Source organism: Eptatretus burgeri, chromosome 11, assembly GCF_056783735.1.
Source record: "Eptatretus burgeri isolate ZD-2024b chromosome 11, Ebu_testis_v1, whole genome shotgun sequence".
Taxonomy (NCBI): Eukaryota; Metazoa; Chordata; class Myxini; order Myxiniformes; family Myxinidae; genus Eptatretus; species Eptatretus burgeri.
The window spans coordinates 8,080,755-8,103,971 of NC_140971.1; the positions used below are offsets into that span (position 1 = coordinate 8,080,755).

General features: G+C 43.2%; 1 protein-coding gene across 13 annotated transcripts in view; it reads left to right on the plus strand.

Annotated features, from left to right (window-relative positions):
* Positions 1 to 23,217, plus strand: part of TRIP12 (thyroid hormone receptor interactor 12) — a 94,354-nt gene that overhangs the window by 17,251 nt on the left and 53,886 nt on the right. For 11 of the 13 annotated variants that reach the window (XM_085845079.1, XM_085845080.1, XM_085845070.1 and 8 more), the window contains 21 exons: positions 1,156 to 1,224; positions 1,378 to 1,473; positions 1,659 to 1,810; positions 1,941 to 1,976; positions 2,110 to 2,205; positions 2,335 to 2,427; positions 2,547 to 2,708; positions 2,859 to 2,927; positions 3,136 to 3,301; positions 3,442 to 3,610; positions 3,749 to 3,944; positions 4,266 to 4,419; positions 4,621 to 4,855; positions 5,019 to 5,137; positions 7,376 to 7,586; positions 11,899 to 11,972; positions 18,468 to 18,675; positions 19,724 to 19,865; positions 20,055 to 20,375; positions 21,441 to 21,592; positions 22,573 to 22,730. In XM_085845079.1, coding sequence (XP_085701205.1) covers positions 1,156 to 1,224; positions 1,378 to 1,473; positions 1,659 to 1,810; positions 1,941 to 1,976; positions 2,110 to 2,205; positions 2,335 to 2,427; positions 2,547 to 2,708; positions 2,859 to 2,927; positions 3,136 to 3,301; positions 3,442 to 3,610; positions 3,749 to 3,944; positions 4,266 to 4,419; positions 4,621 to 4,855; positions 5,019 to 5,137; positions 7,376 to 7,586; positions 11,899 to 11,972; positions 18,468 to 18,675; positions 19,724 to 19,865; positions 20,055 to 20,375; positions 21,441 to 21,592; positions 22,573 to 22,730 — 3,078 coding nt within the window. The remainder of the gene's footprint in view (positions 1 to 1,155; positions 1,225 to 1,377; positions 1,474 to 1,658; positions 1,811 to 1,940; positions 1,977 to 2,109; positions 2,206 to 2,334; positions 2,428 to 2,546; positions 2,709 to 2,858; positions 2,928 to 3,135; positions 3,302 to 3,441; positions 3,611 to 3,748; positions 3,945 to 4,265; positions 4,420 to 4,620; positions 4,856 to 5,018; positions 5,138 to 7,375; positions 7,587 to 11,898; positions 11,973 to 18,467; positions 18,676 to 19,723; positions 19,866 to 20,054; positions 20,376 to 21,440; positions 21,593 to 22,572; positions 22,731 to 23,217) is intronic. The other 2 variants (XM_085845082.1, XM_085845081.1) reach the window with 2 other exon arrangements.

Here is a 23,217-nt window from a genome sequence, read left to right on the forward strand (position 1 = left end):
TCGGAGCAAAAAAGACAATGGAACAGGGGTTAATAAAAGAACACTTCCACAAATTATATCATCTGAGGTGCTGGGGATGAGGAATGCCGATTGTACAGAGGGGTTTGCGTGATGTGTAACGTATTTCTCAGTGCAATGTTATGAGTGACGAGAGAAGAAAAGGATGGGAGATGCAAGGAATGTGGGGGGGGGGGAGTGGGGCAGAAAAGTGTGGAAGGTGTGGGGGGGAGAGGGGGAGGAAAGTGTGGAAGGTGTTGGGCGTGGGTGGAATAAGGGAGGAGGGGGAAAAGAAGATTGGCAAGGGGAGAGCTGAAAATTATGAGTAAGACGAGAAATCTTATGTTAGAAACTGGAGAGCCTCCCCGTCGTTTTGCTGACGGACCAATTATTCCTGTTTGGAAGGGGGACAAATTTAACTCTGCGAAGATTGCTTTAACTTCAGCATTGCCCAGATAAAAAAGGAAATTGTAATTACCCCGTTCCACCACCACCAGGAGATGCCATAAGGTACACATTTACATCAAGAACATACGCACCTCTGCGTGAGACCGAGGCCACATTGCCAACATTACTCCCCACGTAAAGTTGTATTTGTACCCCGAGTTTGGAGTTGGAAACTTAAAACATGTGGCTGTGCATAAGGAACAGGGATTGACAGAGACACAATGGTGTTTTGTGTGTAGATTTAAGGTGCAGTATTTTATTTCTCATTTGTTTAGATTTTTTTCCGCCCATTGTATATTGATGTTCTGGCCCATTTTGAGCTGGCCTTTGACACACGTTGTACACCTCTGTCTTTGCTCCAGTACATTAAATTGGAACATTAACGGTGCGCTCATGAGGATGGTGCTATTAGTCTTTGGCTTTTTCTTGTCTCACATGAACATTAATCTCAGGCATAAGTACTAATGTGGATTATAAGGACATTAGTAGACGATGCACAAACATGTATAGTATATGGGATTTGAATCTGGGGTCCGAGCATCATAAGCCAGCGGTTCAGGTGGGAATGCTAAATTGGCAAAGCTTTCAGTTAGCTTTTAGTGTCTTCTATTACGATTATAAAAACTATTATCATATCTCTCAGAGAGAAATGAGTAGATGACTCATTCAATGGTGCTTTGAGCTGACTTTGACATCAATGGCAATCTACAGGTTCGAGTGTTGGAGCTGGGACCTCTGGAGAGAGCGAATCGGATGACTCGGATATGGGACGTTTGCAGGGTAAGAAAACAGTTTGGGTGTTTCATTTCGATGAGTAATTGTGATTGGCTTTTCTGTTTCTGGACACTAATTGTTCGATTTGCACTGGGCAAGAGTGGTGAAGGGAAACGGTTAGCGGATACATTAGATTGGTTGATTGTTTTTTTTCCTTAGCTCTGCTGGAAGCTCGAGGCCTGCCTCCCCAATTGTTTGGATCTCTTGGTCCCAGAATGCAGCAACTGTTCCACCGTACCCTTGGATCCGGCAGCTGTAAGTTCCACACTTTCTTTCCATATTTTTACCCTTGACTGTACGTCTTTAACCACCTCGATCCCCCTTGCCTCCTTCCACATTTTATTCAAACTTTCTCTAAATGTTGGCAACATCAATATAAATCGTATTTTGCAAATATTTCTCTCCTTTCCTTTATTGCTTCACTTCACCCAAACCCCCAGCATCCAAAGCCCAGCAGTTGGTGTCAGGGCTGCAGGCATCGGGGGATGAGTCCCAGCAGCTTCAGTCTCTCATTGAGCTCTGCCAACTGCTCGTCATGGGGAATGAGGAGACTCTCGGTGGTTTCCCTGTGAAACATGCTGTTCCAGCATTGGTGAGAATCAGCGGGAGTGTACTCAGCATTTAATATTGTTCATCAGGATTTCAGTTGATGTCTCTGTGAAAGATTGAGAGTGAATCCATGATACAAACGCTTCACTCTCCTTCCCAAACTCTCCTTGTAGATCAGCTTGCTTCAAATGGAGCACAATTTTGATATGGTAAGTTTTGGTATTGCACGTACTCTCTGTGTAACCTCTTTGTGCTACATGAAGCCTATTTAACCCCTCAGTAGCATGCAATACTAATGTAAACGACTGGTTTCTAACCTTTCTCTTTCCCTTTCCCATTCAGATGCATCATGCCTGCCGGGCTCTCACTTACCTGATGGAGGCTTTGCCTCGTTCTTCCGCCGTTGTGGTCGATGCAGTGCCAGCCCTTGTCGAGAAGGTGCTTCCTGCTGTGCGCCAGCACCACCACCACCAGAATAACTTTGGCTTGTGGAGGAGTTTGTGCATTTATTATACAACACAAGCAATAACTTGTTTTTGTTTTTATTTTTTACTCTCCATACTCCAGTTACAGGTAATCCAGTGCATGGATGTGGCTGAGCAAGCCCTCACTGCTCTGGAAATGCTGGCAAGGAGGCACAGCAAGGCGATTCTGCAAGCTGTAAGCCTCCTCCCCTCAACCTCTCAAACACCATATAAAAGTTTACATTAAAAATGAAGTCTCCTGCTTTTGCTTCATTCCTCCTGGCACAAGTTATAATGGCACGATAACATCTCCAGGGAGGATTGGCTGGGAGTTTGCTCTACCTCGAGTTCTTCAGTATAAATGCCCAGCGCCATGCCCTGGCCACTGCAAGTCACTGCTGCCAGGCACTGGGACCATGTGATTTCCACCTCGTCTCTGATTCGCTGCCGCTCCTCTGCCAGCGATTGGCACATCACGTATGTCTTCCTCTTCCTTATTTTTGTTCCACCTCCTTCCTTTTTTTGTTGTCTTCGTTTCTTCTTCATCTTTTGTCATTTTCAACCTTTTCTTATTCATTGTGATCTATTGAATTGCAAAGTTTGAAGTTGTCCTTTTCACCCACCTAGGACAAAAAGTCTGTAGAAAGTACCTGCCTCTGCTTCTCTCGCCTGGTGGAAAATTTCCAACATGATCAGGTGACAAGCTTATGTCCTTCACTGGCATTGTCCAACATGTTTTGCTTTTTCTTTTATTTTTTTTACTCCCAATGATTTTGAATCCTCCTGGTTTTTCTCCGAACCCCCACCTCACCTCCCCCAACCACTTACCTTTATTTATATATGTTTTTACCTGTTATTTCACCCCATACAAATACATTGATCAACCAACTGACTTCCCACCCAGGCTCTCCTGCAGGAATTGTGTGGTTCCAACTTGCTGCCAGCTCTGCAGCGTCTGCTATCCCTCTCCCCTCCTCTGCTTTCTTCCCAAATGTTTGTGAACGTTGTACGCACTTTGGCACGGATCTGTGCTTGCAGCCCGGCACTTGCAGCCCAACTTCTCCAGAACAGTGAGTGAGCCCTTGATAGTTGATGGATGAGGAGCCTAAGAGTGCCATTTGGGAAGAGTTCCAATATTGTAGGATATCAAGGTGCAGAAATTGTGGATTCCTACATGGCTCCCACCCCTCTTTTTGCCTCTTCTGCACAGATATTGCTGACACTCTTTCACGCTTGTTGTGTGGAGAGGGGGATAGAGAGCGTGCAAGTGGAGAGCTGGAGGGAGATACAAAGGAGAGAGAGCGAGGGAGAGTAGGAGATGCATTGGAACTTGTTTCACGGAGTCCGCAGGAGCTGTTTGAATTGACTTCACTTATTTGGTATTGTTTTTGTCTGCCTTGTATTTCTGGGGTTTATTAAATGGGATTTGGTGTTTTTTGCTTTGTTTGTTTGTTTTTATTTATTTATTTTAAGTCTCAATCTTCCATATTCATCTTCTTTTCCTCCTTTTCATCCAGTGAACTGCTCCCCAGCCTCCCAACTGATGGAATTTTTTCAGTTGATGCATGGCTAGAGCGTGGTCCTGGCAGTGGTCTCAGTGGGCTTGGGGGTGCAGGAGGATCTGGAGGTCCTGGGAGTGGCCCCTTGTGGGAATGGCAGGATGACAGGGGAAGCTGGCTTCCTTACTCTCACATTGATGGCAGAATCATCGAGGTGAGAGCGTCAAAGTACTCTAAACCCCATTAGAGCAAGCAAGTGTTTGAGATTAATTTATCAGCTCGACAACGCTTTCATTGAATCCTACAACTTGTTGACCCAAATGCCTGTAATAAGTTCTGGTTTTTACTTTTTTGCATTTGGCCACATTGTACATTCTGACTGTCAGACATCGTGCTGATATCCCACTTTTCCAACAGTGTAACAAGTCTTCCTTTCATTATTGAACAAGGTTTCTTTACATGTACAAGCACATGGTTGTTTTAAGGGTGTAGGTTTTAGAAGGGGTACTACATTCTGTCTCACCTTTGGGTGCAGGCGGCTCACCAGGCAGGTGAGGAGGAGGTAAGCCTATCCACACTTGGACGGGTCTACACAGTAGATCTGTCTGCCATGCGCCAGGTTAATGAGCAGACTGGGACAGCGAGGCCTGTACAACGTAGGCCGGGACGTTCCCCACCTCCACCCCATGGTATTGAGCAAATTATCACATCCCATTTTCTACCACTGACTGTTTGCTCTCTCTGTGTCTCTCTGTCTCTGTCTCGTCTCTGTCTCGTCTCTGTCTCTCTGGATTTCACCACTTGGCCAAAGGTGAAAATCATCAATTAAATATTATACTTTTGGTGTTCAGTAAGGCTGCATTTCTAATACCTTCTGTATTTCTTGCTAGGCCAACGTTCTACTGCTGCTCCAGCTGAAGATGCACGTGCATGCCTTATGCGCGATCCAGACAGTGGGCCAGCTGGTCCTTTTGTACGACGCCTTTTTGGTGTCCTCTACGAGCTTTGTGTCTCGAGTGCAGGTCCAGCAATTCGACATAAGTGCCTAAGAGCTATTTTACGTGTCCTGTACCATGCTCCAGCATCTTTGCTTGCAGAAGTGCTGCGTAGCCAACCACTTTCCAGGTAATGAACAATCGCCCCTCTTGGCATTTTAAAAGCCCTTGTGTTTTTATAAATGTCACCCTGACTATTACACCCACTCACTGTGACACCCACTCACCGTTCTTTCCTCACTCCAGCCATGATTCCCAATTTAATTTGACTTGGCTCCTTTTTGTCTACACAGCCACCTGGCATCTATGCTGTCTAGTTCTGATCTGCGGGTGGTTGTTGGGGCCGTTCAAATGGCAATCATCCTCATGGAAAAGCTCCCAGACATTTTCTGCCTGTTCTTCCAAAGAGAAGGTAACTTTTGTGCTTTTTCGTTACCTCCAAGGTTCATGTCGCTTCCCTATCTTCCTGAGGTGCATTTGTTCGTTCGCTTGTCACAGAAGGTTAAGCAACAACTTTTAAACTTGAATATACTACACATTTGCAGTTAATAAATTTGTCATGTGTATGCAAAGCATTCCTATTGAGGAAAAAAAACTCAATCGAGTGTAATTGACCTCACCTGAACTGAGCGATCCTTGAAAATCTCATCTGAATTATGTCTCCATAATCTGCATGTAAATTTGCACATGACCCAGGTCGATATACTTTATAAATTGGCCAAACATGTGTTCTCAAGTTTCGTCATGGCTATGTGTTAGTCACCATATAACATCCTGCTCTACTTTCCACATACAAGACAGTCCTCATATGTGATGGCTTTCACAATTCCTTCATTTATGCAGTCAACGCCTTGCTTACGATGGAATCGATGCCTCCTCTCTCCCAATGAAGACTTGAGTGCCCCCCAAGGCATTGTCTCGGTCCCACTCGTGTTCCTCGCCTACATATAAACCTCTCCAATGTGCTGGAAAACCCTCTTCCTCTTTACAGATGAGTCCACATTGTGCTGTGCAGTACCTCATCCCTCCGACAGGCAACAGTTGCATCACCTTGCTGATCTGGAACTGATAAAATACCAGTCTGATCATGATTAGTGGCACATATCTTTCAAACCCCATCAAATCTCTGTTTTATTTTTACTCCGGAAAAAATCAACCCACAAACTTAGCGATCTTTTTCCAGACACTGGAAGAGTTCAGCCTCTCGAATTTCGAGCTGTTTTTATCAGCCATAACCTCTCCTGGGCTTGACCCCGTATCATGATCCAAAGCTAACCACAGAAAATCCTCCGTCATTCCAAATCGTTACTTAAAAAAAATCAATTTCACTCTGTCGAGAAAGCCTTTGTGCCTCAACGGAGAAGAAGGATGATCAACAGGTTATCGTTCTTCTCCACCTGCGATCTTTCTGACCCCCATTTAACCGGCTCACCCCAACCCAACCCTCTTCTTACATGTTACTCTGTTTCCTTACATCTCTCTCTCTCTCTCTCTCTCTCTCTCTCTCTCTCTCTCTCTTTCTTTTCCTGTTCATTCATTCCATTTTGTGTCTAACTGTTGCACCATGGTAATTACATTGCCTATTTGGCCCCGTCACCTCGATTTTACATTCACCAAGTATGAATCCTTCCTCACATCATTGGAATAGTTTAGGGTAGTGGGAGTGGAGAATGACAAGGTACCATTAGACTGGGATAGTTAACGAAGAAAGCCAATTCAAGTTGTCCAAGAGTTTCAATCAATCAGGAGAATTGTTATCTTGTCTCCCTTGCCAGAAATAACTTTATAAAACAGCATGATCTCTTCAAAATGATGGAATGGGCAAACGAGCCAAACAAGGCACATGTACATTCTGCTTGTACTTCACCGAGAGGGAGGTTGGAGTCTTCAGATGAGGTGTAGAACAATATTTCTAATTGTACCATTCGTTAGCATGATCGTTTTGGTGAAGTGGAGGGTGATAGTCTGATGATGTGGGCTGAATAATTTATCTTGTCATCATTTGAAGAGATTCTTAAACCAGTGTCACACGCAAGAACGAGATGGTTATGCCGGTATTTGTCCATCTGTCCCAACAGCAATGTCTGCACTTAATTTTTTTATGAACGTCTATGTCCGTGCACATCATCAACACTGCACTTTGGGATCGCATTATCGCTCGCCTGTACTGAGTGGTTTAATCTCCTGACTTCAGTCTTATAAAACATACTTGAGACATCCTACAGAGACGTATTTGTAGTCACCAATGCCACCCCCAATCTCTTGATCAACATGAAGTGGCCCTGGTTAAGGAATGTTGCAACACCCCACAGTGAGAACTGAATTGTCTGATGTTTGTCCATGATAAGACTTTTACAAGCTTGTATTTGAGTCCGTTTGTCACCTACGTTATTCACCTCATAGAGATTGGATATACTCCTCACACCTCATAGATATACTCCTTACAAAATATATATATATATATATATATATATATATATATATATATATATATATATATATATATATATATATATATATATATATATCAAGCAACAAAGGTTTCAAACCCTGTATTGTTTTATTGAACGTTCAAATGTGTTTATATTTTGCTTTAAGAGGATTTGGACATTGATGTGTATGAACAACATGCCATGTCATTACCTTGCAGGTGTAACCCACCAGATGACCCGACTAGCATCCGTGGGGCCAGCTAGCCCCTTAAGGGATGTTAGCTCTGGCACTGTAGCTGCTGGGGGAAGTGGAGGCCCGGTGGTGGGCAGTGCCCCTCCTGTACCCCCAGCACCACCCCCAGCCCTCAGTGTTCCCTCGGTTGAGCCTGAAGTAGAAGCGCAGAGGTACGCTCTGCCTGCTGTTCTGAGGTAGATCGCCCAATCGTGCACGTTGGTCACACCCTCTCCTCCCTTTAATTTGTCTTGGTTATAAGAATGATTAATGTATTATTGACATGAACACTCCATTTGTCATTTGCAAATATTAGTTGTTTTTTAGTTTTATTTTTGTGTACATGACTTTTTTTTCTGTTTTTTTTTTAAAGTATTTCATGTACCCCCTCAACCTCAGCCTTGCACTTTGTGTCACACTCAAATGTACGTGTCTGTGTTGGTTCCTCCAAAAAGCAATGTACTTTCTGTTTAACATTTTAAAAGGAAATATTTTCTCTGAACACCAGCAAGATGGCATTTTTGTTTGGAAATTTTTCTTTAAAATGCACCATCGCTGGCATGAGAAGCAAGCTTTCCTGGTTTATCAATGTACTTGTTGGTCACTCTGGATGGTTATGTTGACACTGAGATGGATGGGAGTGCCAGAAGCAGAAGTTAGGTTGGTATAATGGGGATGTACAAGGAAATGAGGGGAAGAGTTTTGGTTGGTTCTTGGGTGTCTGAGGAGTTCAACGTGAACATTGGTTTGAGGCAGGGACGCGCTCTCAGCCCACTCAAGTTTATCATGGTGATTGAGCTGGTGAGCTTGAGTATGGGGAGGATGTTGTGGTGGAGAGTGGGTGGGAGATGCAGGAAGTACTGGGGGAGTGGAAGGAGGCATTTGGGAAGCATGGGCTGAAGATGAGAATGGAGAAGACTGAGGTGTGATGGTGGTCAAGCAGCAGAGAAAAGGAATGAATATCATGTTGGAGTGGAAGCAGATCAGGCAGGAAAATAGGTTTGACTATCTGTGGGGATCAGTGACCAGGTATGGTAAGTCCCAGGCAAAAGTGCGAAGGAAGATTCAGGTGGGTAAGGGTGGAGGGAGTAATGGCAGACAAAGTTATCAATACAATTGAAAGGGATGGTTCTGATGTCATGTTTAATGCCGGCCTACCTTTACGGTCTGGAGACTGTCACTGAGCGGCGATGACAGGCTGCAGGTTTGTGAGAACAACTGGGTCAGTAGGATTACGGGAGTGAAGAGTGCATATAATGAGGATGGATGACGTGAGAGAGGTGATTTGTGTGCAGATGAGTTTGACGGGGAGATTGGTGAAATGCCGGTTGAGATGGGCTGGACGCATGTTGCGAATGGTGGAGACACCGGATAGATTGAGGGAGCAAGGCAGGAGGAATAGTGGTTGAGATAGGAAGATTGTGTGGGGGATATCTGTGAGGTAGGGGTGCTTGGAGAGTGGAGAGAGTTGGCTGAGGACAGAGTGGGGTGGAAGAGTATCGTGGTCAAGCTTGGGTAGAAGTGTGGTGCCATCATTCTGGTCTATTATATCGACGTGGGAAATTGGAAATCTGCCATCATCACAGCATTACATTAAAAAGGTGCAAAAACAGATGCCCTTAACTGCAGCCCAATTTGCTTACTTCCAATCAGCAAGATCATGGAATCCATCATCGCACTTGACATAAAATCATTTCTTTTCTCCAACGGCCTCATCTCAGAACATTAATTCAGATTCAGACCTGGTCACTCTACTTTGGACATGCTGTTTCTACTCTCCCACCAATGGTGGAGGCCCTCAATATCAGATGTGAGATCAGGGCTGTCTGGACACATTTTGAGCTTTTGCTGCAGTCTGCCATCCTGCCTTGCTCTCCAAACTGGCTACCTATGGAATGCAAGGCCAACTCCACTCTTGGATTACTAACTTCCTCCCTTCTCATTGTCAACATGTGGTCTTCAACGGAACCCTTTCTCCTCTTCTCCCTGTCAAGGCTGGAGCACACTAAGGCAGAGTTCTCGACCCCATATTATTCTTGATCTTCATCAATGATCTTACTGACTCTCTCTGAAAAATCCTCTATCTCTTTGTTGAGGACCCTACTCTCTGCCGTGACATCTCTCATCCTTCTGACAGATAGGCAGCAACCTCTTTCCTCTCGTCAGAACTTGACAAAATCACAAACTGGTCAAACACAATTTAAGTATGTATCCATTTTGTCTACCCTTTGCGTTTCCCTTACCCCTCATGATTACCTGCATACCTTATTTGTCCTTCTCGGTCTGCTTTCTCCCTCCGCACTGCAATTGGTGTTTCCCCTTTCTCATGCTGTTCACTTTGTTATGTTGTGTCCTGATTTGTTCTGTGCAATTGCTCTTCCGCGAGCCGAGACCATGTTAAAAAAAAAAAAAACAATGCCGTGGCATTTTTCAGGAACATATCCACTGCGAATAGTGGTGTCCATTCGTAATTAATTCTTTGGTTTCTTTGAACTTGTAAAATGTAGACCTTACTGTACAATTGATTGTTTTGTTTATGGCAAATATAGGACAAGTTTTGCAATTGCAAATCCTACATTTACCCACTTTGCATTCGGATAAGTGTTCCCTCGTGGCGAACCCAGAATGACCATCACCACCTCCAGCCAGGATAGCTGAGTTATCCACAGCATTACCTTGTCAAGGAACACAAGTCCTCTGAGGAGGGTTTGTCCCCAGGGAGGCGAGTTCAGCTGGGGGCTGCCCTGCTTTATCTTTCATTTTGTTCAATTGCTTCATTTTCATCGTTTGAAATGTAGTTTTCATAAATACATAACCAAATAAGTACACAAGAAATGTATAAATATATAAGAACCAGTATAGTGGATTTTCCACCAAAAGATAATGATGTAATAATGACACACATACACACACACGCTTCTCCTTTTATTAATAAATGACGGTTAGTCATGATTGACTTGTACCTCATAACAATGTGCAGCTGGTATGAACGTGTTTTTATATATATATATATATATATATATATATATATATATATATATATATATATATATATATATATATATATATATATATATATATATTTTTTTTTTTTTTTTTTGACATGAGATAGTGGCAAGAGCCAATCGGTGACTGTTTTGGAAAAAAAACAACAAACAAAAACTTTCAAATCAAACGAATCTCGGCCAATCATTGCATGTTTTATACGGAAGCTTCACAAGGGTGGTTTCACTGAAAGTTAAAAAAAATATATATTATTATTATTTTTTTTTTTGTCCTCCTGTGGGTACTGTGCACAGTGGTGGTTTAGCAATGTGCAGGAATGTCAGTTCAAGTATTTAAAAGTATGTTTTTTTTGTAGTTTTTGTATCCTGTATTAATTATTTTTGCACATGTATGGGGTAGTCATTGAAGCAATCATTCAACTCTTACGCTGTAAGCTTAGCAATTACCTTTAACGATAAGTCTGATCTATTAGTTTACAGTCCTGAAATCTGTAATGCAGTTTCATGGATTCTGATGTTTTAACATAAAGACGATACAAGGCCATTTTGTCCAGACAGCTTTGATGAAACATCCTCTCCGTTAACAGATGGAAGTGTGGCCTCGGTATGTGGTCACAAAACATCTGGAATAATGTCGTCTTTAAATGTTACATTTTTTTTTTTTTTAACAGGTCAACCTGTCTTAATGAAAGCACAAACTGGTGACATTTTTCTTTTTTTCATTTCTCGTTGGGAATGATCAGGTACCTGCATGCTGCCCAAAAACCGTTGCTGAGGAGAGGCAAAGGTTTTCGGGCAGCACCACATTCATCGAGTCACTTTGCGGTCATGTGCTTCTTATTCTCAGATCAACGTTGACACCCATACTTTTCAACTAGGTTATTCACAAGATATCGACCAGATCATGGACTCTCATGTCGTAAATATACCTTGAGGTACTCATCCTTACTTTTGAAGAGTTTAGGCTCTCTTCCTGAACAGCTTCTATGGTCCACAGCACCGGTTTCACTTGTCCTCCTAAGTCTTGCAACAATGGTGCTGCTGAACCATGAACTTGGATCCCATTAGGCCACATGGAGTTGCTTTCATGAGCTCACCTTTTGATTACTATATGCTTGTCATGTGGTATTTCCTTCCCAGGTGCGGTCGTATTCACCACGCATCAACCGCACTACAATGTTTTTGGTGATTTATAGTAGTCCTGTGGGTGTGGAACTTTCTAATTGCTTGTATGACAACCAATCCATGTACTATATCAACACGTGACTCTACGATGGAGGATTTCATTCCTCCTTCCGCATGAGATCACGTACTGTATTTGCGTGTTACATCTTTTATTATTATTATTTTTTTTCCTCTTGCCATCATTATTTCCAATACTGTACATAAATGAGAGCAATCGCAGATTTAGTGATTGGCCTGATTCAGTCGTACGAGGGAAATTGTTTGATAGCACTGTGCCAAGTGAAAAGACACTAACTTGAGGCTGCTGTGCTTTTCCCAGCCGTGTTGAAGTCTTGAAAAGGAAGAGGCTTCCCAAACGAGCCGCACGACGTGTTCGCACCCACGATGATGATGGTAACCATGCATTATCCCTCTTAAACTTCAATGATTATTTGCATTGATGATGATGAGAATTGCTTTACACTGAATCTGGTTTAACTTTGATAAAATACTTCAACATGCTGTGACCGTTATAGTCATGGGCACGTTGGGCTTTTGGCCCAAGAATGCATAAGTCATAGGTAGAGATGACCGTCTGGGTGGAGACACTGATATTGCCCAATCCTGCAACCCATTTCCAACGGCTGTCTCAATCTGGTGGTCTTCCTGTCAAATAGCCAACCAAGACCAAGATGGCAACATCATGCTGCGTAAACAGTTTCATGCTGATGATTGTCATTAAAAATTCAGGAACATGCCAAAGGGCTGAGTAGCACTCCATTGAACTATGGATGGAAGCCCTGTAAATTGATAAAAGATCAGATTTGCCAAAGAAAGGCTTTGCACAATGGTGGATACCGACGGAGTCGGCGGCTGGCTTTGCAGGCCAACTATCTAATGGATAGTGGGGATATTTTCAGCAGCCCCTGACTATTTTGTGGAGAACTAAGTTTTTGAGGGTGGATTTGGGTACCTTGGAATTCGACCTTTAAATTTAGCTTTGACACATTTGAGAAATGATTGGGAACGGCCGCTCGAGGGCGTTTTCCAAGATGGCCTCTCTCTCTCTCTATCGAGTGCAGCCTGTGGCTGCTGGTTGCATCATTGGTTGGGACGCGGCTATGCCACTAATGCAGTGTCCCCCTTACCAGTACACTGGTACTCATTTTGCTGACCTCGGAAGGATGACAGGCTGTGTCAACCTCCTGGTCTATTAATTCAGTGGCCAACAGGGCTTGAACTCAGGACCCTAGGATCCCAAGCCACCACCCTAACCACTAAGCCAACACCAGGCTTTCCAAAATGGCCACCATGAGTATTACGTGTGAGTATCTTGGTGTTTTGTCTGCAGAGTCGGCCAAGGGGTGTATTAAGGGGGTTTTAATGGTTCTAAATCCAGTTTTCATACTTGTAGCAAGCTACAACACTCAAAAATACTATTATTGGTGCTTTTATTTGTTTCTTACAGGAAATAACACAGCAAAATGGTAAATATGCAGCAAACATTGAATTGAGTATCAAGGACCTTAAACTGGTGCATCACTATGGTGATTATTATAATATGACTTCTAGCATTTAGTATTTCAACTGCCCTTTGAACAAGGTGTAACATTTTTCACTCGGCAGTTTTTTTGTCATCACTGCCATCTGAATACATTGAAGAATCTGAATCGGCATCAAGGTCTCTGTCATCTGGTTGATTCCTATCTGCAGCTGAAACGTCTTCTGGCGTAGCAGGTTTAGATGATACGGCAGGATCAACTGTGCCAGACATATCTGTAGCCCAGCATGCCCCCAATGGCGGAGGAGGAGATTTGGGTTTGCAAATAATTCATGAACACCCACACTTGATAGTTGGTTCTTGAGATATGAAGATATGGAGGCAGGCCACTTCGCATTTTCTCTCACATGAAAGCCATTTTCTGGACTCCCTTTGGACCAAGCCAAAGAGAGTAAGATGAACAAGGGAAGCAAGATGAAGGGTGGCTGACTCGATAAAATTCACACAAAATGCCACGATGATTATTACTCACAACCAGACTGTCAATCATGTATCTACAGCTTGAAACACACTTGATGCAATTGCGAATTGTCGTGAACATGAGCAAGGGCATCATGAAAATGAAAAAAATTGACGAAAAAGCTGTCCAGGACATCAGCTCGTGTTTTAACGAGTGGAACTCCGACCCATTTGATACCGCCAACAGCACAATTATGTCTTCAGTCTGGCAAAACTGCATCTCCGAACCTTTGTGATGATTTCAAGTCTGCCAAAGATAATGGCGAAAAGCTAGTTCCTGACTTTTTTTTTTTTACAAGGAACGAATCCTGTCAAATGAAAATAAATGAAGGGACTCTATCAAAAAGAACAGTCGACTAAGCTTTCTTGATTCTAAGACTTTGGACAGCAAGGGCATGGAGATGGACACAAAGCAATGGCAAGCTTAATCCGAGTTGTGCAACATTCCAAAAATTTGGAAACGTAATGTAGTATCGCCTGACTGAGATGCCATTGGCTATTTTCAACCTAAAAGGTACAATGTGGAAAAGTCGTCAGATCACGACCTCAAGACAAGATGACTTTTGCGGAAGTTAAAAATCACCCGTCTTTGCAAAATCGAGGACAGTTATCGTTGATATGGGATATCTCTGGCGTCTGGCAACTCCATTGAAGGAAGATGAAAAAGTTTGATGGTCAGCCGTGCATGTGGGGCAACTATCCACAGAAAATTTCCAGTTTTGGTCACAAGATGGCATATTCGATCTCCAGTTTCATTTTATAAATGACACTTATGATCTTAACAATTTCATTGGAGGCAGCAAAAACATCTTCATCAAGGTGGACAATCAGCTTCCCTCTTCACAAGGTCTCGCTATAGTTTTCAAAAATCTACACAAAACAGTCAGGCTTCAACAATTCGTGTTTCATGAATTCAAATGCCTTATCCGACATGAAGCGAAGGAGTTCATCTACACTTTGAGAGAGCAGTGCTTTAATTTGAGGATGAGTAAAGAAATAATCGAGCGAGAATGTCGTCAGGCTGAGGCAGACACAAAAATTTTCTTCCATGTACACTATCTCAATCAGTGACCCCCTGTACGGCTATTCCTGTCGGCTGAAGATACTGATGTGATAGTTATGGCAGCACATGTTTCCCACAAGGTTGCAGTCCCACTGCAATTGTACAAGAATGGGAAGATGTACGATTGCAAGAACCTCTGCAATCATTTAACTGCATATCTTCACAGGCACTGACTGCATCTGTAGATTTTTACCACCAAGGTAAAACATCAGTGTTCTCTGCTGTGCAGAACTGTTCTGAAACACGATCCCTTTCATCTAGACTCAGGGTTGAACTTCCAGTCAACAAGACTCTTGTCCAGGATTTGGAACACCTCACTCTGTGTTTTATCATTGATGAGAAGTAAACACATTCTCTTGGACAAACACTTGCAAACAAGTGGAACATGATGAAAAAGGAGGTTACCTCTAGACTTCGACTCGACCCTGACTCTCTTTATCTTCATATCTCAAGAGCCAACTATCAAGTGTGGGTCTTTATGAATTATTCCAAACCCGAACCTCCTCCTTTGCCATTGGGGCATGGCTGGGCTACAGATACAGTCGTGGCAAAAAATAATGTCACCCTTGCACTTTTTTCAAATAACTCACAATTTTCTCTAAAAATAAGTTGAAGTTGATGAAAGTATTTTGTCTCCACAATTCTATATTTCATCGTTAATATAACAGAACCTTTGTTTTTGATTCAGAACTTAATGTGTCCTTTTAAATCAGAAAATAAAAAGAAATTGCATTGACAAAATTATTGACACCCTCGACTTAATATTTGGTAGCACAGCCTTTGGACAAAATAACTGCAGTCAAGCACTTCCTATATCCATGAATGAGCTTCCTGCACCTCTCTACTGGCAGTTTGTCCCACTCTTTGTGTGCAAACTGCTCCAGTTCTCCCAGATTTGAAGGGTAGCTTCTCTCAACTGCTATTTTCAGATCTCCCCACAGGTGTTCAATGGGATTTATATCTGGACTCATTGCTGGCCACTTCAGAACAGTTCAATGTTTTGTGTTGAACCATTCCTGGGTGTTTTTTGAAGTGTGTTTGAGGTCATTGTCCTGCTGCAAGACCCATGACCTTCGATGGAGACCCAGCTTTCTGACACTGGGTTGAACATTGCGCTCCAAAAGGCCTCCTTGGTAATCTCTTGATTTCATGATGCCATGCACACTCAAGGCAACCCAGTGCCAGTGGCAGCACAGCAACCCCAAAACATCACTGAACCTCCTCCATGTTTTACTGTAGGGAAGGTGTTCTTTTCTTTGATGGCTTCATTTTGTTTTCTGTAAACAGAGATGATGTGCTTTACCAAAAAAATCTGTAAACAGATGATGTGCTTTACCAAAAAAATCTGTAAACAGAGATGATGTGCTTTACTTTACCTGGGTCTCCTACCACAGAACCCCCTTTCATTGAGTTGGCGATGGATGGTGCGACTTGAAACTGTCGTACCTTGTATCCGAAGGTCAGCTTGAATCTATTTGGCAGTTGATTGAGATGCTTTCTCCATCATTCGAACATTCCTTCGTTGCAATCTTCGATCAAGTTTTCTCTTACGGCCATGTCCAGGGAGGTTGGCAACAGCGCCATGGGTCTTAAACCTCCCAATTAACATTGTGTATGGTGGACACACGAACATCAGGATCTCTGGAGATGGATTTGTAGCCTTGAGACTGTCCATGCTTGGCTACAATCTTGTCTCTAACCTCATCAGACAATTTTCTGGTTTTCTTTCTTTTCTCCATGGTCATTGTAGTACACACAGTGACACAAAACGGCAGAATGGCTTCTTTTCTCAATTCAAACTGGTTGAATGAGTTTTTTTTTTTTTTCATATTACAAGCACCTGCAACTCGCTCCAGGTGAGTTCAATTCCAAAGTAAAGGAGAATCACCTGCTTGAAATCTCATCATTTATCGCAACTTCTAAAACGTGCCAATAATATTGTCCAGGCCATTTTAGGATTTCTGTGTGGAATATGCTAAGATTTAGTAATTTTTTTCTTTTCTTTTTTTTTAAAGTTTGTTCCACTGCAAACCAACGATAGACATTTGTGGATACCCAAAGATTTTTTTAATTTCAACAATTTACTGGAAGAAATGGTGCATTATTTGAAAAAAAAGTTCAAGGGTGCCAATATTTTTGGCCACGACTGTATGTGTGGCACAGTTGTTCCTGTCATATCATCCAAACTTGCTATGCCAGAAGACCTTTCAGCTGTAGATCGGAATCAACCAGATGACAGAGACCTTGATGCTGATTCAAATTCTTCAGTTTATTCAGATGATGGTGATTATGAAGAAACTGCCGAATGAAAAATGTTACACCTTGTTGTTCAAAGGGCAGTAGAAATACTAAATGCTTTAAGTCGCATTATAATAATCACCGGAGTGATACACCAATTTCAGCAAGTTCAATGTCCTCGAAATTCAATGTTTGCTGCATGTTTACCATTTTGCTGTGTTATGTCCTGAAAAAATGAAAAGAAGAACAAATATCAGTATTTCTGAGTGCTGTAGCTTGCTATAAGTATGAAAACTGCCGTCTCTACCGTCTCCTCTCCAGTCTCGCCCCCCCCCCCCCCCTGCTCTGTCTGCGATTTGTCCCCACCATATTTCCACAGCGCGCTCAAGGTCTGCCAACAACCTCCTTCTGGTAAAACTTTCAACATCATGAATCACTGCTCACCTTCACTCTTTCGTTCCTCTTTTTTTTCCCCCGTCTTTGGAATAAACTCCCTCACTCTGTTCAATCCCATTCTCCCCCCCCCCCGGCCTTAAAAACAGCTGTTGACCACCACCTCTTATCCTCCCCCATCCAAATCCTCGATCTTTTCTAGCCCCGTTAATCCACCCCAAACCCACCTCCTTCAAATTCCCTGTAATGTCCATCTTGTATGCCCCCATCCCTCTCCCTTCCACAGATCTCATAATGTCTCTGTTCCCCACTGTTTTGTCCTTCCCACTCCCACCCCTCTTGTCTCATGCACCCCTCGCTGTACGTTGTGTGTTGGCTCTCATACAAGCCTCGACAAGGTATACAAAACAAAAAATATAAGGAATTTCGACCCATTTAAAAAAAACCCCACAATGCACCCCTTTGGTCAACTGTAGACAAAACACCAAGGTACTCAGACATGTAATTCACTCATGGAAAACTCTCCCTCATGGCTGTTCCTCCTCATTTCTCAAATGTTTAGAAGCTAAATTTAAAGGTTGTAGACTGAGGTACATAAATCCACCCTCAAACTTAGTTCACCACAAAATAGCCACGGGGATGCTGAAAGTAACCCTATAGTTCCTCCATTAACCAGGTTGGAGTACGGTCTTCAAAACAGCTGTTCACCACCATCTCAGGTCGTCCCCAATCCAAAAACCATGATCTTTTCTACCATCGTTAACCCCATCCAAATCCCTCTTTCTAATTTTCCCTCCATGGAGTTTCCTTCTGCATCCATCGTCCACCCCACACGTGCGTGTGTGTTTTGCATCCTCTTTTTGTCTGTTACGTTTTGATCCATTCAGTGTACTCGCTCTTCCACAAGCCTCGACGTTATTCAAAAAATACCCATCTGGACCACATTTTTATCATTCACAGAATACCTATCCAAATGTGGCATTTGCAACCAAAACTACTATAAAAGGGGTCTCCACTCCTTGCCATGTATATTGATATTACATTTTTACCAGTTTGTGAGATGAGTTACCTGATCTACCAGTTCATGGAATATATTTTTGATGCAAACAATGCAATGCAGTTGCAGGTCCAGTGCATGCATTGGGTGATGGGTTATTAATTTTATTTACTTGCTTCTTTCACTCCTCCTTTCCAGGGAAACCAACCCCACCTCCTCATTCTTCATTCTTGGGTTCTTTGCACCCTTCTCGTTGGGCTCACCCTCCCTCACCTCACCCACCGTCCCCTTCCCCCTCACCATCACCCACCACTCCTCCAGGTCCCCCTCCTGCACCCACGGAGAGTGGCCGTGGCAGCACTGCGTTAAGGATAACGGGTGCAAGGGACACTGGGAGTGGCAGTCGGTAGGTTATTAAGATTATTATTTACACACATTAATCTCATAATACTTTACCAGCAACCTGTGAAAGAATGGCTGAACAAATTTTGTACAAGTGTATGTATAATGATTTAAAGATAAACTGATTTGATTATGGGGTGAAGCGGTCAAAGGTCAGAGGTCCCGTTGGGTAAAAAATCATTTTTTCGCCCTAACTTGTGAACCAGTGATGGGATTTTGAACAAACTTGGTAGAAGTATATGTTATGATGCAGAGATTATCCGATTGGATTTTGGCATCAAGAGGTAAAAGGACAGAGGTCATGTCAAGTAAAAATGTGATACTTGAGAAGAGGTGAAGGGATTTAAAACAAAACTTGGTTCAAGTATGTATGATGATGTAATGTGGGCGGAGGCAGATTGTTCTCAAGTGCCGTTCTCGTTATTTTATGGGGTCATTAATTTTCGGAGCATTTTGCATCAAAACTTGCAACTTGTGCTGCTTGCCACTCTACATGTAGAATGAAGAACTGGCTTTGCTCGTGAAGGCTAGCGTCTATCTGTATTGGCAGACCAGGTAAAATATAGAACAGACCAGGTAAAATATGCTAACCACCGTGGGTAGAAAGGAGGTGACATTTTAACAGTTGACCCTTCATCGGATCAAAAGAGCAGTTCTGATGAAAGGTTAACACTCACCTTCAGGTTCTCCATGCTTCCCACGGCGGTTAGCATAAAATGATCGGCATATTGTTGAATCCATTCACTTCTTTCCACTCTAATTGTGTGTCGCTCAATCGGTCTTTTAAAAGTGGCGTTTTTCCGATGTGGTTGCTTTGGTTGAAAACTGAAAGAATAGTACGAATGCAACAAAGTGCACGGCTTTTTCAAACGTTGCTTGTTCGCGGCACTGTTGCAGGGTTGTGTAACGTGTACGTTTAAGGACGAATATCAGAGACCATGTTGTGGCAACAAAACACAATTTGAAGTGTGCACACAATTGTAAGAACACTTGTGAAATTGAGCTGCATGTACTTTGATGCTGATCATGCTAATTTGTACCATCGGCTGAAGGGAGAGGGTGAGGCTGTGGGTGAAGGAACAGGCCACAAGCTTTCTGTCACGCTTCCCTTCACCTCCTGCAGAGAGAGGAATCGACACTCAACCTCACGGCCTTCTTCCTCGACTCACGCGTGCTGCAACCCGGCTTGCCCAGGTTCCTTCTCTTTGTTTGTCAAATCACCTTTTTGTGTTTGTTTGTCAATTCTTTCGTACGAATCTCCTCGAGTCTATATCCTTCTTGGCCGCTTCATTCGATTCGTGCCTCCTGCAATGAAACGCATCGCTGTTCTCATTCCCCCAATCTTGTTCGACTATCTTTGTGGTACATTTCCCTTCACTCTAGGGTGACTCTGCAGTGACCACCCTTCAGGAGGTTTGCTCCCTGCTTGTCGAATCTGACGCATCAGCGTTTGAGCTGCAACATTCAGGCCTGCTCACAGAGCTGCTCTTCTTCCTCACTGGCACTCGGCTGCCCTCATTATCTTCCCAGCACTTGTTCTGCTCGCTCCAAATGCCACCGCAACCTCCCACTTCCATCCCAGTGCTTCAGCCCAGGGATCGGAGAAGTGATTGTGAAGTGCATAATGACAAGGAGTGGCTTGCAGTGGGTCAGCCACAGCGGCTCAGGCTCATGGCCTTCTGCCACATCTTTCTGGGTTGTCCGGTAAGTTTGCTTTGTCTTTGTCTTTGCTTTTGCAACCTTGTTCATAAAGTGCACAGTAATATGAATGGAATTACAGTTGAGGTCATGGATCAACAATGATCGTCATCAACTCTTTAGTGGGTATGTTTATTTGAGGGAGGCATGATGAGCTTATTTTAACATCGAGTCGATGTTTCTCCCACAGTACAGTTGTTTGTTTATTTATTTTATTGATGGGATGTGAAGCTTCCCCAATAATTTTGGCAGCCATGTTGATCCACGAGTCTGATTGGCTGTGTTTCTGCACTTGGTTGCCCATGGTGGTCTGTCCAGAGTAAATTGAAATGTCTTTGGGTTTACGATCCTCACCATGAACAACATGAATGCAGGCAATGACGTAGAACTTTATTTGTTCGACATCATCAAACAGTGGAATAGCTTTCAAAATCCTTTTGGAAGACCTTGATTCGTGCATGATCATTAGCTATGTATGATCCATGAACGTTGAGGATCTTTGTGTCGTGACAAGAAGAGTAGCCCCAATAGTAAAAATAAAATCAATTGCGCATTGGTAATTATGCCATTGTTGTATAAATTTTCATTTGCAAGATTTACAATTACTCCATCCCACCCCCTCCCTTTGCATGCCCCCCCTTGTATAAATTACATTCTAGCCCCCCCCCCACGCCACGTTCTCCGACTTCCTCATGTGCATGCTCCACCCCAATCCCTCCATCTGGATTTGGACGAAACGGATTCGTTTTTATAAACTTGAATTTTTTTCAAAGTAATTCTTCACCATTGAGAAATGGGGGGGGGGGCAAAGATGATACATAGCGTGATATCTCAAAAAGTTGTGGGTGGGTTGTCACGACAACTTGGTGAATGAGTTGGGTATGTGACAAGAACAAGCCGATAAATTTTGGTTTGACAAGGACTAATGTTCCAGATGCATATCCAGCCTGTTCGTGGGGAAACAAAACGTAAACTATTCAGTCTGGCAGAGGGATGCGCTCTACCGAGTGCCGTTCTCGTCCATCCGTGTTTTTCTTTGATAACATTTCCTTCCACTTATCCCATCCTCAGGCACCCGATGCTCCTCTGAAGGGCTTTGTGCGTCTGCCTTCTGATCCTCCCTTACTTCCTCTTGTTCACCGACTCAATGGCTGTCTCTCTCAATTGGAGCAGTTTCAGGTCAAGGTTCATGACTTGCCTGGTGGAAATGGAGCTGGAAGCAGGTGTGCTATCTCCAAATGCCGTTAACTCCCTTTGATTTACTTTGCTCTGAAGAAACCCTCATCTTATTCAATGTTCTCCCTCCATTGCCACTTCTGTGTGACTGTCCATCACTGTGTTGTACTCCTTTGTGTACTTGTTCCATAAAGGGATCCTCCAATGCTCCCCTCTTACTCCCTCCCTCCTTCCTCCAAATCAGCTATCTGACTATCTCAAACTTTGGCCCAGTTTTATAAACAAACTATTGATGAGACAGATCTAAAAATGGTACCAGAGTACAGAGGAAGGTCTAAAGTTCCATTTTGTGTTCCGTTTCATGTGCCGTCTCCAAACAAGAGAGTGATCAGGCCCCCCTCTCTTTTTATTTTTATTTATTTATTTTTTCAATGGCAAAAGCTATTTGGAAACACCACAGACATTCTTCTTTGTGGAATTGTGATGTCAACATTTTCCGTATGGTTTCAAAAGGATGGGACACACCCTAGCACCAAGGATGACTTCTTTGATGATCTCCACTCTCAACTCTGTGGCAGGATCTCAAAATGTCTCTGTGCACGCTTTGAAGAAGGCTTACCCTTGCCACCGTCGTGCCTGGACATTAATCTGTTTGACGTCTTTTGGAAGTTCCTTGCAGAGGACGTCGAAGATGTCTTCAGGACTGTCCACAACCTGAAACTGGTGATTCGGGATTGCGCCCGACATATTAGCCGAGACTCGTTGGAAAGTGATATGCAGAACATGTGCGTACGCGTACGTGCTTTATGCTTAATCAGAATGTTGGTCATATTGAACATTTCCTTTCCACAAAATAAACCTTTGGACATTCCTCTGTGCTGGAGTACCATTTTTGGTTGTGATTAATAGTTCATAATTAACAAATGTGTAACGTCATGGTTTTTCACCTGGAGCACGCTGTATTCCTTCTGTGCAGGCACGGCTCCTCACGGAGGTTTGAATATCCTTTTCCTTGCTGTCGTTCCAGAGGTTCCCAAGCTTTGAAGTTCTTCAACACTCATCAGCTGAAGTGCCAATTGCAGCGCCATCCTGACTGCTCTACGGTGCGACAGTGGCGTGGCGGGCCTGTCAAGATCGACCCACTGGCTCTAGTTCAAGCCATCGAGCGATATCTGGTTGTCAGAGGTGAACAATATTTGGGTGTCCAATGGGTTTAAATCGGGAAGGAAGAGTTAAGGTGTGTTCATGCTTTCTTTTTAAAATGTTGTTGTCCTCCCCTTTACCCCCACCACCACCAGTAATCAAGGGAGCAGAATCATCGGTGGTGCATCACCAATTATTTTGTAATTTTAACAGTAAATGTGCAGTCAAACTTGATGCAAAGTCAAATATTGACTGTGCAGTCCAATACATTAATTTTAAGGTCTTTTTTTGTTGTTGTTAAGCTCCATTGAGGGTGTGGGGATTGAGTGGCTGGAATTTAGGTAACACATTCTTCATTAGCCCATCTGCCCACGCAGGGAGAGGGACAGAGAGACAGGCAGGGTTTTGCAATTGCGTCTGTGTCTGCGTGCCTGTCCAGAGCACACCTTTTTTTTTTTTTTTTCTCCTTAACTATTTGTGCTTTTGTCGTCAAAACAAACCTTTATTGTGAGAATTATTGAGAACACTA